At 39.8% G+C, this 14,527-nt stretch overlaps 1 protein-coding gene across 14 annotated transcripts in view; it reads right to left on the bottom strand.

Moving 5' to 3' along the window:
- madd (MAP-kinase activating death domain) overlaps positions 1 to 14,527 on the bottom strand; it is a 58,162-nt gene that overhangs the window by 11,956 nt on the left and 31,679 nt on the right. For 4 of the 14 annotated variants that reach the window (XM_054610833.1, XM_054610848.1, XM_054610890.1 and 1 more), the window contains 11 exons: positions 10,035 to 10,143; positions 9,733 to 9,919; positions 8,856 to 9,006; positions 8,322 to 8,525; positions 5,133 to 5,233; positions 4,885 to 4,968; positions 3,663 to 3,821; positions 2,935 to 3,055; positions 1,850 to 1,912; positions 265 to 385; positions 36 to 141 (listed from right to left, as the gene is read on the bottom strand). In XM_054610833.1, the coding sequence (XP_054466808.1) occupies positions 36 to 141; positions 265 to 385; positions 1,850 to 1,912; positions 2,935 to 3,055; positions 3,663 to 3,821; positions 4,885 to 4,968; positions 5,133 to 5,233; positions 8,322 to 8,525; positions 8,856 to 9,006; positions 9,733 to 9,919; positions 10,035 to 10,143 (1,406 nt within the window). The remainder of the gene's footprint in view (positions 1 to 35; positions 142 to 264; positions 386 to 1,849; positions 1,913 to 2,934; positions 3,056 to 3,662; positions 3,822 to 4,884; positions 4,969 to 5,132; positions 5,234 to 8,321; positions 8,526 to 8,855; positions 9,007 to 9,732; positions 9,920 to 10,034; positions 10,144 to 14,527) is intronic. The other 10 variants (XM_054610842.1, XM_054610942.1, XM_054610897.1 and 7 more) reach the window with 4 other exon arrangements.

Raw genomic sequence — 14,527 nt, 5'->3', positions numbered from 1 at the left:
AGCTGATGATTAAACCGACGAACAGGCTTCCGTACTTTCATCATTAGCATGAATGCGATCATATTGTGCAGCAAGGTCGACAGAAGTCTGTCCTCATCATCCTCCAGACGCTTGCGGTCGTGATCGCCTAGTGACAAGTATCTGTGTTGACAAACGGAACAAAGATTTGTCCTTTGTTTCAAACATTATCATGACAAAGTATCTGTGGGAGGGGAAAAGAGAGTTTGTAGACATATTGAATAAAAAAGGCCGGTCGTGTTGAACCTTTCGATCATCTCCTGTGGTCCCTGGTCCATGCCCATGCCCTCACGCTCCAACATCACTGCATCTAGGTAGGCGTCCTCCCAGAACTGCAGCTGGTCCCACAGTGTGGAGCGCTCCTTACCTGAAAAATGTGCAGTTGGGAATTTTCATCAACATATCATGCAGCCACAGGTCTCTTACACACAAACACAAACACACACACAAACTATGACCAGAAAAGTGCTTTCAGAAAATGAACACTCAGTTTATAGGCCTCAGTCATGCAAAAAAAGAACAAATACATATAATAACTAGAGTTGTTCGGATACTAATACCAGTATCAGAAATGCCTCAAACAAACATGCTGGATCGGGTATCGGCGAGTATGCGAATCAGTGCACCAATCAGATATCAGGTCAGCTTATCATTTATCAGATGATTTAGGCTGCAGAGGAAAAACAACTATACGTGTAACTTGCTACTTGATCTGTTCTTCCTGCCCTAACCGTACTGCACATGGGCAAACTATGTCTACGCATCTTTTCCCTGATAATGCTCCATTGTGAAGATCAAATCTGTGTTAAAATCATCAGGAGGTGAGCTAGTTAACGTTAGCTGTTAGCAGTTAGCAGCAGGTGGGCAGCACAGTCCTGCTTGGCTAAAAAGAGGAGTTAACATCTAACATCAATGGATGTTTCATTGAGTTACAATATGATGCGTTCGAGCTCCATTCAGTAAAAAAGGATTATTAGGATAAGGTGGCTTTTGGCGAGAAACTTGAATAAATAAAGTTGTTTGAAGGAGATGTTTTCACAACATAAATTAGATATTGGTGAGGGATTTATGTGTATTGTTAACTGTTTTGTTTTTTTATAAACGCACTGGAATTAGATCGGAATTCGACAATCGGTATTGGACAATATGCTAGTTTCAGTATCGGTATCTTTGTTGTAGTAGTTGGAGTTATAGTTGTAATAAACTCTGCTGTAGTTTAACTGCACAGCAGGGAAATATGTAATGAGGCTCACAACTAACCTTGAACTCTTTGTTCAAACTCTTTGTAATCTAATGTATTTCAACTTCAAGGATCCAGGATGCAAAAGAGGGCGAAAAAAATAAATGCACCTATACTTTCAGTTGCAGAGCCAGCTGCATCTTTTAGACCTCGACATTTCCCCAATCTTATTTATCAGCTGGTTGGACGTTTTTGTGCGCCTAACTCATAACTACATATTCTGACAGCACTTGAAGGCAACATGCACTCAGTAAACAAGCAAACACATGAAATGTTAGGCCTTTAAGTTGATGTGAAAGTTAGTCAGAAAACTGTCTGGAAAAGCGTGAAAGCGAATGGAAATCTTTCTTTTATCTCCCTCTATAGCGACCAAATTCTGCAGGACTGCTTATGTTTCCCACTTTAATCTCATGCTTAGAAAAACACTGGTGTGCCGCTCACCAACGGACAGGAAAAACCCCACATGATATCACATCAAAGATCAAACACCGAGCCAGTCTGCATGAACAATGGATACACCGGTTCCCCCACACACACAAACACACACATATACAAGAGAAAAAAAGAGCAAAGGCAAGAGATTAGCCCTACTTAGAGAAAAGGTTTCCATGGCAGCATCCTCTAGTTGATCCCAAACGGAGCTCTTATCGCGGCCTGGAAGAATTTCCCAGGAGGAGCAGCGGGAGGGAAGAGGAGCAGCGAGAGCAGGAGGGGGGTTAGGCGAAGAGGTGAGTGGGTTTAACGGCAAAAACAAGAGCAGAGAGAGCCGAGAACCACATCCAAGAAACGGAAACAAGGACGAACAAAGACGCTCTTTTACTTTAGTTCCTAGTAGTTTATATCTTGTGGCTGTGGTTCGTGGTGATGAGGCTGTATCTTTACTATAATATTGACGTTAAGTCAGTATTTTTTCTACCTATTTGAAGACTGTAGTTTAACTTGAGTCAAATTAATTACATTTCATTTTGAGCAGATCTCTGACAGGTGTGTCTAATTGCATTTAAATCAATTATAGCAAACCTCTCAGACAGCAGTTACACAACGTTTAATACATCTACTCGACTTAAACAAACACTTTTCACTTAAATAACCTACTTGTCTTCACATATTCGTTTGTTTATCTTATTGTAAATGTTCATATTTTCTATTTTTTAATTATTTATTTTACTATTCCTTGTATGTGTAACATACTTAGCAATAAACCATTTCTGATTTCTGAAGTAGTATATAAATGCAACTTCCCTCTTCATTCACTAGTGTTCATTCATCTCCATGAACATGAGAACACAAACATCAGAGCATAACCTTTCACCTTTATAGATGCTTAGTTCACTGTTTCACAATCAAGATTTGTTTTTTTTAACATTACACCACTTCGAGGTCATCACGTGTCTAACTTCTGTGTTTTTTTCCCCCTCCAAAATGACTTCTTCATCAGTTAGTGAAAGTTGAATACTAATGCAAAAGCTTGCTCAAGTTGTAGTAAGGGAAAGGTAGCGGAAATAAAAACAACATTTAGAAACTTTAAGGTAGTGAAAGTCCCTTAGATAATGTTAGTGAAGCAATGCAGGGCTTTTAAGAACACAGGAAGGAAACTGTTTCTTGAAACATCAGAATAAACGTCGGCTGTGTGACTCATTGCTTGAACTATAAAGAGAAGTCGTAGTTCAACTCACCCAGCAGGCCTTCACAGAGATAGATCCTCATGCTGATGTCCTCCATGGGCTGAGCGGGCGGCCCCTTGGCCATAGCGAGGGCGTGATCTTTTGCACTTGGTTTCAGAGTGTGAGTCTTTCCCTGTGGACACAAGACAAGGTCATGTTTGTGAACAAACAGCCAGAAAAACGACCCAATAAATACAGTTGTGGGTATTTTAAATGCATGTTTTTGCCCCATTTTGATCAGAGCCTCATGGGTACTGTAGATTATTCAGGCCTACTGTTGTCATCCCAAGGTGTCTGAGAAGCAGTATCAGATATTTGTCCACATGGAAGGACTGTAGACAGAATTGTACCCATATTGATGGTTTAGTTCAGGCAGAGGAAAGTTTGAGACTGATTGGATTTTCCACATGTTTTTCTGAGCCGAGGTTCACTTTGAGTGTTTTAAAATGTTGCTCATTCAAAGTAGTCTCACCTGTTAACCACCATTGGAGTTTTAAAACACCACAAACTTTCAATTGCTTCATTCTTGGCAAAATAAATTATAGATTAAAGGGTATTGAACTCTTTTTTTCCCCCATGGTGGAAAAGTAGTCTGCTCATCCAGTTTTTCTAGTGTGCATGGGAACCCTGAAAACCCATCGACTACAGAAACCATCTCAAATTGAGTATGTTCATAATGAAAACATGTTATATCCAAAGTAAGAGAAGTATAAGCTACTTCTAGTGACTTTTACACTTACGAACACAGTGCTGGTGGCTGGATTGGTCTCAATCTCGCTGTCAGAGAGCGTCCCTCTGGACTGAGTTAAATGAGCACCGATCCTCCCACCGAGTCCGTCTCCAGCTGTGCTGCTCAGGTCGCTGTCAGCACCGAGAGTCTCTCCAGAGCTGTTGCTTATCTAAAAATAAAAACAAAAAGAAAAGGTGTAATAACAATACCCGAGTGGTGGTTCAGGTGCAGAAGGCTTGGTATAAAACCAGCTTTTAATTAATTGTTTTTATTTTTTATTAGCTCGATCTCCTGCCCTTCATTGAAGTTTTATGATTATGTGACATATTCTAACGCGAAACTTTAGGTTTTTAATGGTTACAATATTCCATCATGTCAAGTCTGTTTGTCCTGATGAACTTTACCTGATGAAGGTCTGAGACCGAAACGTCATCAATAAAAGGGGAAATGATGTGTGTGTGTGTGTGTGTGTGTGTGTGTGTGTGTGTGTGTGTGCAGGATTCTTTGTTTTAGTACACAATTTTGTCAAACCCAAACTAACAAATGTTAGGGTCTCCATTAGAATTTGAATTCAAATGTAATGGGTTTGAACAGTGTTTGGTTGCACACCACGAGTTTGTAATGAATGGCACTTAAAGACAGCTTACACTTGAGAAACTTCATATTTCCTCTTTTTATTACTATTTTATGGTGTTTTATTTTATCTTTATTGTCATTACACATTTGAATGGTGCTTATTTATTAGTATTTTTATTGAACATATTTATTAATATATGTTTTTCCACTTGTATCGGTTTTGAATTCAAGCATTGGTTTATTTATTGGCACTCTGTTTTATATGAATTCAGTTCTGACGTTTGCATCTTTGAATATATATATGTTGTTATTTTCCTTAAGTTTCACCTGTTTTAGATCAGCTTATTTCTCTTGCACCTCAATCTGTTTATGTGTGGATTCAGTGCTGCTTGATGTACTCCTCTTTTTGTATGTCATACAGGAAGGGGAGCTTTCATGAATTTCAGATTTAAAAAAATATATTTTGTAAATCTTTTAATCTAATAATGCACTTTGTGATTAAAGTTTGAAAAGTGCTATATAAATAAAAATATTATTCATGAAAAGTAAGACCTATATCCTCCTGTAATCTACAGCTCATATTTTTGTGGACAGTGTAGCTCGGATCGATGGACTGTGCATCACAAAGTGTATCATCTGAGTTGGCCGTGCCCTACCACTGTGCTGGCCTCTGAGTCCTGGCTGGTGCTTCTCGTCAGGATCGGTGGCTCCGAGCTCGTTACTGACTCTGTGTCGCTCTTCTGCAAACCCAAAGGGATGAAAAAAAGAGGATTTATTGGTATACTTTAGTGTTAAAGACAGTAAAATGTGCTGCACTAAATTGGATGTAGTGAATCACATAGTCATTTTAAAAAAAGGGTTTTAAATGAATATGTTTTCACACTTAAATACTCGGTGAACAGACCTGAGATCCAGAGACACTGAGGCCACTGTCGGCACTGATCTGTGATTTCTTCTCCTCGGCATCAGTCACCTGGGGGCGCTGCTGCTTTGCTCCATCAGACCCTGAAGGTGAGACCAAGATTATCTGCATGTTTTCATGAACGGGGAGGACTTTATCTTCTTTTGCCTTACCGAGAGTCGCCTCGCTCAAAGCCACCACAGCACAGCGACACTGACGCTACGTCCATCTTAAGCGCCAAAAAGCCTCCATTTAAAACACGGCATTACACAGCAAAGCATTAACTGCCTTATTCATTTATGTGACCTTATTTTAACAGCATAGACTAAGAGCCTTAAGCTGCCTCTAGCTAATATACAGTGACTATAATACATCTAATCTAAACAGAGGTAATAAAACATGTTTCATTAAAATGTTATCACAACTTTCTGAGTAGCAACAGATGAAGGGTTTAAAGATCAGACAGGGAAGTTACAAGCAGAGAGCGCCATCAAACTGGGAAAAAGAATTACAAATTAAAACAAAACTGCAGGAGCGCGACATTAATTCTCAAGTCAATGCTGCAAATGTGGCCCAAGTTACAACAAAAACAACCATCAGACACAAGCAGTTCGGCATGCAGACAAACTGGTGGACGGTAAAGGAGACGCTGTTTGGACGTTGTTATTCATCGCCTCGGTAGATGCAGACGCGGTGACGAGTAGACCATTACACTTCCTTGTTTTTCTTTTTTTGGTGACATTTAACTTTCGCAAACCCCTTTAATAAAATCTAACAATGTGCCAACAACTGTGAAATATTTGCTGTAAATACACAACTTACAGCGAGCCACTATAGACTGGAAGAAAATACAGTTAAACGTGCAGAAAAATGCAGCAGGTGTTCATTTCTGCTCATCTTAAAGCATGGGGTCAAGAAAAAAAACACTTAGAAAATAAATAAATCAATATTGCTTGAGGTCGACATTAAACTTTCCATTATTTTTAAGTCAACAACTTTGTAAAAAATATCTAATTGAGATCATTTTGACTGATATTTAATTGCAATAGGATTTGTGATATTAGAGGGAATGAATCTTTTTTTACATTATATTCTCTAAAATCAAATACTAATAATTTTTATAGTGTGATTTTTGTGTTAATCTGTATCAAAGAAAGATGTTTTCTTATGTCGGTAAAATATAATGTGTAACACCATAATATTAAAAGTAAAATGATGCACATTTCAACTTTAACAAATATTATGCCTCATGCAATTTTAAAAATATTGCAGGAGGCCATATATATAATATAGAACATTTTAATTAATTATTCAGCCCTAGACCCTAAAACAGATATACGTATCAGTAAACATTTTTATTTAATTTAAAATGATATAAAATTAAATAACGCATCTGCCTAAAAACAGTCACAAAGGAAGTTAAAAAAGACCTATATATAATAGTATAGTGTGTTTGATTCTTTAGTATGTTCTGCATCCCAAAGCTGAAGTCATGACACACTGTATGATGGTAAAACTCGTACATATTGTAGTAATTCCTTCTGGAAGAACTGTTGAGGGGAACAAGGGAGTAATTTCTCACAGCAATTTCTTTTTTCCGTTATCCAGTCATACATTCTTATTCGGAGCCTTTTTATTAATTCATGTATAAAGACACTGGTGAGTTTGAAAAAGGTGGAGAGAACGAGGTGGGAAAAGGTCAACAGCTTAACACCCCAATCTTTTTTATTTTTCGTGTGTGAAAAGTCTCTTACTCTGTGGTTTTTCCATAGCTTTTTGCTTATCCTGGTGCTTGCTCCACAATTCTACCCAAGATGCATTGCAAGCAAGGAGAGAAAGACAGAGAGAGAGTCAGAGAGCTGGTTGAAAAGGCATGTATGGGGGATGAGCATTGAAATTAAAACAAAAACAAAGTAAGCATTGAGGATCTGTCACTGTTGAATGGAGGTGTTTTGTAATGTTTGCATGTAGCTGTGCTTTCAATCTGGACAAAAATGAAGAGTATTTCTCTGTCATGTTGGATCTACCGTGTGCAACAGCTACTAAGGTAACATTACAACACACCCAGAGCTCCCGGCCCAAAGTCCTGGAGAGCCACACAGTGACGTCAGGAGGAGGCGTGGCTCTGATCACAGGCCACCGGCCGCCATCGACTGCATTTGTCTGGCTCTCCAGAGCAAAAAAGGGCGAGAGAGCGGGCGAATGTTTGATTCGTAAAAAAGGGCGTGGGATGGGGGAGGAGGGGGCGGGATTGAGAGGCCGACCAGCCAGCGGGTGAAATGGAGCAGTTGCAGAAGCCGGGATGCAAGTCTCACAGCAAACTGTAGAATTGAAGGTGCAACTTTCTAAGAGGAAGAGAAGGGGTGCGGGTGGGAGAGGTGTCAGGGTGCTTGACTCAAAGTGTCCCCTGTATACAGACCCAGAATCATTCTCAGGAAATGAAGTGGTAAAGAGATTATTACGGACTTTCTGAGTCAGTTGGTTCGAACCAATAGAGAATTGGGGGAAACTGGGACTGTTTACTGGGGAGTGTTGCTTCCACCCTCCATGCTGAGAGCAAAGGGGAGCTGCCGTTTTTTTTTCTACAGCAACGCCTCGCAGAAACCTGCAGTAAAGGCACAGACGAGCACCGATTTTCTCGATGCACATACCTCAGGTTTTTTTTTGTTTTTTTTCCTTCGTCCGCTACTGCAGATTTTAGGTATTGGAAGACCAAAACAAAAAGACATGCATTCAAGGTGCTAAGAGGCCGCCAACAGAAGTCCAGAGAGGAGGCAAACAGAGGCACAGATGTTTAAGGAAGGGGAGACAAACACACGCAGTCCAGGCTGGAAAACAGGGAATGTTCCACACACCTTTCAAGCCTACTTTATATATTTGAACCAGGGCCAAATTCAGAATTTTGATTGTAATTGTCAAATATTTTTGAAATTTGAAAATTGTTACCAGACACAGGGTAACATTATGTTTTTTACGAAGCCAAGTCCAGTGATTATCTCCAGTATTTGAGGTCAAAGTGTGTGGAATATCCTGTAAGAATCTGGGGACAGGTAAGGGGATCTTTCTTTGAAACGGTTGGAGGAGGGTTTGGGGAGGGAGACTGCTATAAAGGGTGATGAGCCTGTACGGGGGGGGGATTGGGACGGGGATCTCACAGTGCACATGCAACCGGGGCCGGAGTGGTGTACACACCAATCGAGGCAATAAAGTTCTCCTCGTTCAGACTCCGCGTATCAAAATGGCGGTTCCCCCTGCCCGTGGCGTGGTGCGGCACCTGCAGGTGAGGAACATTCAGGAGCCCCTGAGGTCTGGCGGTCTCCATGGGACCGGTAGGACTCTCTTTACTCCCCGGGCTGCCGGCACTGTCTGTGGGGCTTCGCTTGCGTTTTTCTGGGTCTAACAATTTATGAAAACGAAGGGGGGGCCAGAGACAGAGAGGTCATCACCGTTAAAGAAAAGGAAAATAGGAGTAGGTTTAAACGGGGAGAGGGTTAACAGTTTAAGACAAAGAAAAACATTGATGACATCCAAAATGTACAATTACAGTTAATGTTTTAGTGGATCTTAGGGCTTAAAGCTTCATTTAAAGACAAAGACAAGGACAAGTGTTAGTAGCACAGAAAAAAAAAAAAAAAAAAAAAAAAGAAGCTGACAGACTTTTAGTTACCTCCTTTGCATTAATCACACAATCCAGCATTTGTGTGCTAACCAGTGTGCTAACCGTACCTTTGGTTTGATAATGTGTGCGTGCTATTTCCATTAAGCTGAAGACACTGGCCATCCCTCCGAGGCCTGCGTTGGTGTAAGAGTGCTCCAGACTGGAAACCGTGCACTTCAAGATGTCCAGCATGCCTTTGTACACCTTTCTGCTCACCTCCTGAAAACAAGACACAGTGACAGAGTTTACTATGAATTCAAACAAGACAACAACGAGTTGACACGACATTTTCTTAAGTTAAGTTTTAAGTCAAAGTCATTGTGCAGTGAGTTCACTAGACTGTGACCAACAGAGTGTCATTAATATTAATAATCAAGTAAACTACAGCTGCAAAACACAACATTAATGCACTTTAAAACTGAATTACAGGCAACTAGTTTGATAACCGATTAATTGTTTTACTTTTGTATTCATTTTTCAAACAAAAAAAGCCAAACAATCGCTGAGTCCATCATCTCAAATGAGAGGATTTGATGCTTTTCTGTGTTGATAATAAACTGAATATATTTGGATTTAGGACCATTAAATTGGCTATTATTAAATAAAACAAGCAACTTGGGCTGTGTGATATTAAAACTTAAGTTATTTTATTCATTTCTTTCTGACATTTTATAGACAAAATGAATAAAGTGGAATTAATCAGCAGAATAATAGAATAATAAAAAATACAATAGCTAGTTGCAGCCTTGATATAATAAAAAAAAATGTTTTAAACAAAAAACGTTAAAGGTGAAGGAGAAGAAATAAAAACAATATCTTCCAATTAGCCTGCTACTTCCAATAAATGATAAAAATTAAGTAAAAAAATGTAAGGTTTTATTCTTCTGGCTTTGTTAATATTGTGTATTTCCTGGCACATCAGCTTTGGAGGGCAAAAAGTCTCACCACATCACGTATGATCTCCTGTCTGGCGTCTTCCTCCGACTGGATGGCTCGGTTCAGCTTACTCAGAACGAAGACGCGGAGCTGCTCGTTCTCCAGCAGGCGGCGCACTTTTTTCATGTTGAGCCAGCCGACTCCCTGACCGTCCAGAACGCTCTGCACCACCTCCTTCAAGAACTGCTGGTTCTCACTGAATCAGAGCAACACAGTCACATTCAACAGATGTACCAGGATGAATTGAAATATATGTTATGACAATATGCTCTAATCTTTCATGTTGCAAGACAGAAGTTTGAATTCATTACCTCGTGTTGTTGACTCGGCCCTGAGGAGAGGGCGACTCCCTCTTCACCGTCGGACTGTGCTTGATTACCGAAGACTTCTGGTCCACAAGTGCTCGAGGTGCACGAGCGCCTGGAACGAGAACCAAAACAATGAGGTTCCTGAACGCCACAGAGCAAGAAAACCTCTATAACAAAAAACTACAAGGTCACTAGACAGAAGATCACACAGTGGGAGAGAAGTAAACACACACAAAGGCACTAGTTCACCAGGAACCGTAAACCAGGACAGGAATCAACTGTCAAATTAGTCTTTTTTGTTTATTTTTAAAGCTACCACATCAAAGTTTACATCCCTGTGTGAAGAGGAGAGACACACCTGGACTCTAGTGAAGGTTATCTACTGCAGAACAGACAAATTACAGGAGCTGCTAGAGTCTATTATTACAACAAAGGAGGTGAAGGACAAATCAAACAGGGACATGGTGCACGCACACACACACACACACACACACACACACGGGAGTCAGAATGGTGCTCTTGGTGTTGGCATCACGCATTAGCAGGTAAAGATGTGATGTCAGATGGAGGATAGAGTCTACAGCAACTACATCAGTGATATCATGCGTGAAATAAAATAAAGAGATGAGAGGATGGCAATGAAAACGAGCTGCACTCCAACGCCACAAGGTGACTCATTTTAAAACGCTGCTGCAACGCTGTGTGATGCTCGGCATCTGAGAGCAAACCAAGAGTCGGGGTTGGGTTAATCATTTTTGCATTATATTATAACATGATGAAAGAGGCTAAAAACATTCAGACAAGTCTATTTATTTTTATCCGCTCAATTGACTTAAATAAATACATATGAGAGTTGACTCAGACTTGAGTCCAAACCACTGCAGCATTTAATGAAGCTTTCTCATTAATGAGCGTCATATCTTTACTTTTGAGACACCCTCAATTATTCACATTACTTTTAATGACTTCAAAGCCGTTTGATCATCTCCGGACAAAATGAATTCCCCTGATGTGATTTTTTTTTCGTTCTATTTGAAGTTTTTATTAATCCTGTACTCTGTGTTAACTCACACTACCCATTTTAATCCATCTTTCTGGGTGGCCAGAACCTGCGACTTTTATGACTCATTTTGCAGCTATCAAATGGCCGGCCACGACGTTGGTGCTCAGAGTGTTAACCAGGCGGCAACCTACGGGTTGAAGTGAGGTGCCTTAAACCTGCAATCAAATTAAACTGATCATCAGGTGGCGACTCCTCCGGTTGTATAGATCTCTATCAGAAAATGACTCTACTTCTCTCTTGATTTATTACCTTAGTAAACATGAGTTGAGTCTTCTTCAATACAGCATGATGTTCATTTTATTAAATTATGGTCCCATTTAGAGTCAAATAGACCATAAAGCAGGGTATGCTTTAGGGCGGGGCTACTGTGATTGACAGGTTGTTACTACAGCGTTGTTCGGTCTGGGAGTTGTCCATGTTTACTTACAATATTGACCCTTCCACAGTGTTTAAACACTTCAGGGAAGATAACTGCAATGTATTCGGTTGCCTTGTTTTGTTCAACATTCAGTTGTATTTAGCTCCCCCCTCATGTAATTTGTGATTGCGAAGGAACCAAGATGGCGACACTCCAAAATGCCAAACTCGAGGCTCAAAACAGTAGTCCTCAAACCAACGGGTGACGTTGAGGCTGGCTGCTTCCACTTCATATATATTGTCAATAGCAAAACACAGATCCCCTGTTGGTTTTGTATATTACACGTGTATTCAAAAATGATGGCTACATCCTCAACAGTGTTGACAGATAGAGAAAAAGGCAGCATTCATTTTTGCATGTCTACCTGAAACGGAGTGTGAGAAGAAAACAAGACATATACGAAACCGAATAAAGCTGTAAGATGCAGACAATGTGGGGACTGCAGCTTTACATCAAAGATATATCAAACATTACTTTAAATACTACACTAGTAAAATCAAAACAAGCTCACTACAGTTTTCTAACGGCAAGACAGCCAACCAGAATCCTCGACATGCCAGACATCTGACCAATCCTAAGCCCCTTAGATTGCACGTCAACGACCTGGTAGGAAAGTCCCTTTGCACTTGTTAGCATGGAGCATACATGGTGATGAAATAAAAAACAGCATTTTAATTTATTTAGTTCTAGGGAACATATAAACCTATACATAAAAGGACTTATGTCATCACCGCAGAATTATTTTTGCAACCAAACATCGAATGCAAATGTTGCACGATCAAGAGCATCAAGCTTAAGCTATATGAAATACAAGAACTGAACTTTGTCTGTAGGTGACAGGAAATCCAGGTCATCCAAGTACAGTAATCCTTGGCTCTACTGGCCAACAATGTAATGAGTTTATTTGGCGAGTTTGTCCTGAGCTACACAAACATAAAGGACAAATCTAAGGCTAAGTTGAGCTCACACTTTCTCCTTTTTGTTACTGGCTGATTCTGTTTCTAAGGCATGAAAGGACGAGGGAGGAGCAGCCTCCTACACGCAGAGGACTGAAGGCTTTTCTAATCTGACATCTGTCATTACAGGCTGGTGTATTGTCACTTTTATGTGACAGCGGGGATCTATTGTTTATTATTTTTGCTGGAGTGTCATGGGGACAAGAAATGAGGTTTTATTCCCCAATACCAATACTTTGATTGCACAAGCTGAATTTTTCAGCATGTTTTTTGTTTGAAAAGCAATAAAGTAGAGCTGTTTGAGAAGAAATCATAAAGTGATTGCAATAGATGCAGCACACAACCCCAAAGGCTCTTTATGAGTACACATTACTGCAGGAGGAGGGTTATGGATTTTGTCCAACATGAATGTGGCCAGACATAACTCAGGATAAATGAAAAAGTTTGTTGGTAACAAACAGTAGCAGCTCCACTTGAGTCTCAGTCTGAAGGTTTTCATCAATATTCTTTGTGGGTCGGCATGCAGCTTTTTACTTTAGCTAGAAGAGCCCAGTGGTTTATTAATGGAGGACACTTTGAGGCTGCAGCTTTTTTTTTTTTTTTCAAGTGAATTGTCGCCCTGAGTAACAAAGCAGAGATCGTAGCGAAGCTGATCTGAATCCCAAATCTGGACCAACAAACACTTCAATGCAACCGCACAAACAGGTCGGCTAGCAAACAGCGTTAGATCATCAGCATGCAAAGTGTCACTCCAGTATCCACATAAGCCGGATTTTAGGCCTGATTTGACCAGACCAGGTTGAAAATTATAATAATAAATCCATTTGACAGTCACTCAAGTGTCATTCACAAGACAATTCATCTTCAGAAATATCACTCATCAAATATCTAGGGGTAATAAACCATTACTGTACATGTGCCATTCAGATTTTTTTGTTCCTATCCCTAGTGCATGTCTGTAAATGCCCCTTCTTCATCATCTAGTATTGACTGTGGCACCAAATATCAGTTTGGATGGTCCACCAATAATTAAGGCATTTTCTGGACTAAAAACTACACATTTCTGTTTTGAGTATCATCAGCTCTGCAAACTTTTTGTGGAGCAGACACAACTGAAAGTTGTGTGGTCAACTTGATGGATAGGAAACCATTCACACTGAAAAACAAAACCTAATTAGAAACGCTTCAGGAAAAGAAAAGAAAAGGAAAACCTGAAAAGCCATCAGGGAGACAGGAAATTATAATGTGAGCTGCAGGTGAGTTTTTCTATCTGGGATGGCCTACTTTATGAATTGATTGAAGATTTTCTGATGGGATTGTCATAATTGGTTTTAAGACGATGGCAGCACAGCAGATGGCCAGATGAAGAGGAAGAACTGGTGTGCTGCCATCAGAGATGAGGACTGGATGACTAGTTGTGGTGTTTGTTTGCATGTTTGTTGGTCAGATGGGTTTTTGATGAGCAGCTACACAGTTCAGAAAGCCAAGATGCTCCATTGGAGGATTAAAGTTTGAGGTTTCATTTTGTATGTATTGCATGTATAACTGGTCCCATGTTTAGGTGCATCTCTCGCTTTTTATTTAGACACTTGACTTGACAATAAAAACATGACAATAAAAACCTGTGCAATAATAGTTAAAATATAATTTTTTTTTTTTTTTTTTTCATTTTTTATTTTTATCTTTTTTTTTTTTTTTATCTGTCTTTCTTCTACTATGTCTCTTGTGTGCACTTTACTCTATGCTGCTGTAAGCCTGCAAATTTCCCCGCTGCGGGACTAATAAAGGATTATCTTATCTTATCTTATCTTATCAGTTGATTGATTGTATTCATATCCTGTTTTTGAATTTGGTGGCTAGACGGGCTCCTGAGCTCCACTAATGTCCTCTTGAAACCGAATGCTGCAGGGATGACGGATTGGATTTTGGATTATTGCAGAAAATAACAAACTTTTCTATTACAATGTTAGGCTACAAACAAACTACACCACAGTCGCATGACTTCACCACCACGGAGCTAAAGAAGTACTGGTATTCTAGTGATGACATTTTGTAGTCT

The sequence above is a fragment of the Anoplopoma fimbria genome, chromosome 2, assembly GCF_027596085.1.
Source record: "Anoplopoma fimbria isolate UVic2021 breed Golden Eagle Sablefish chromosome 2, Afim_UVic_2022, whole genome shotgun sequence".
Classification (NCBI taxonomy): Eukaryota; Metazoa; Chordata; class Actinopteri; order Perciformes; family Anoplopomatidae; genus Anoplopoma; species Anoplopoma fimbria.
This window is presented reverse-complemented; position numbering and strand designations above follow the sequence as displayed.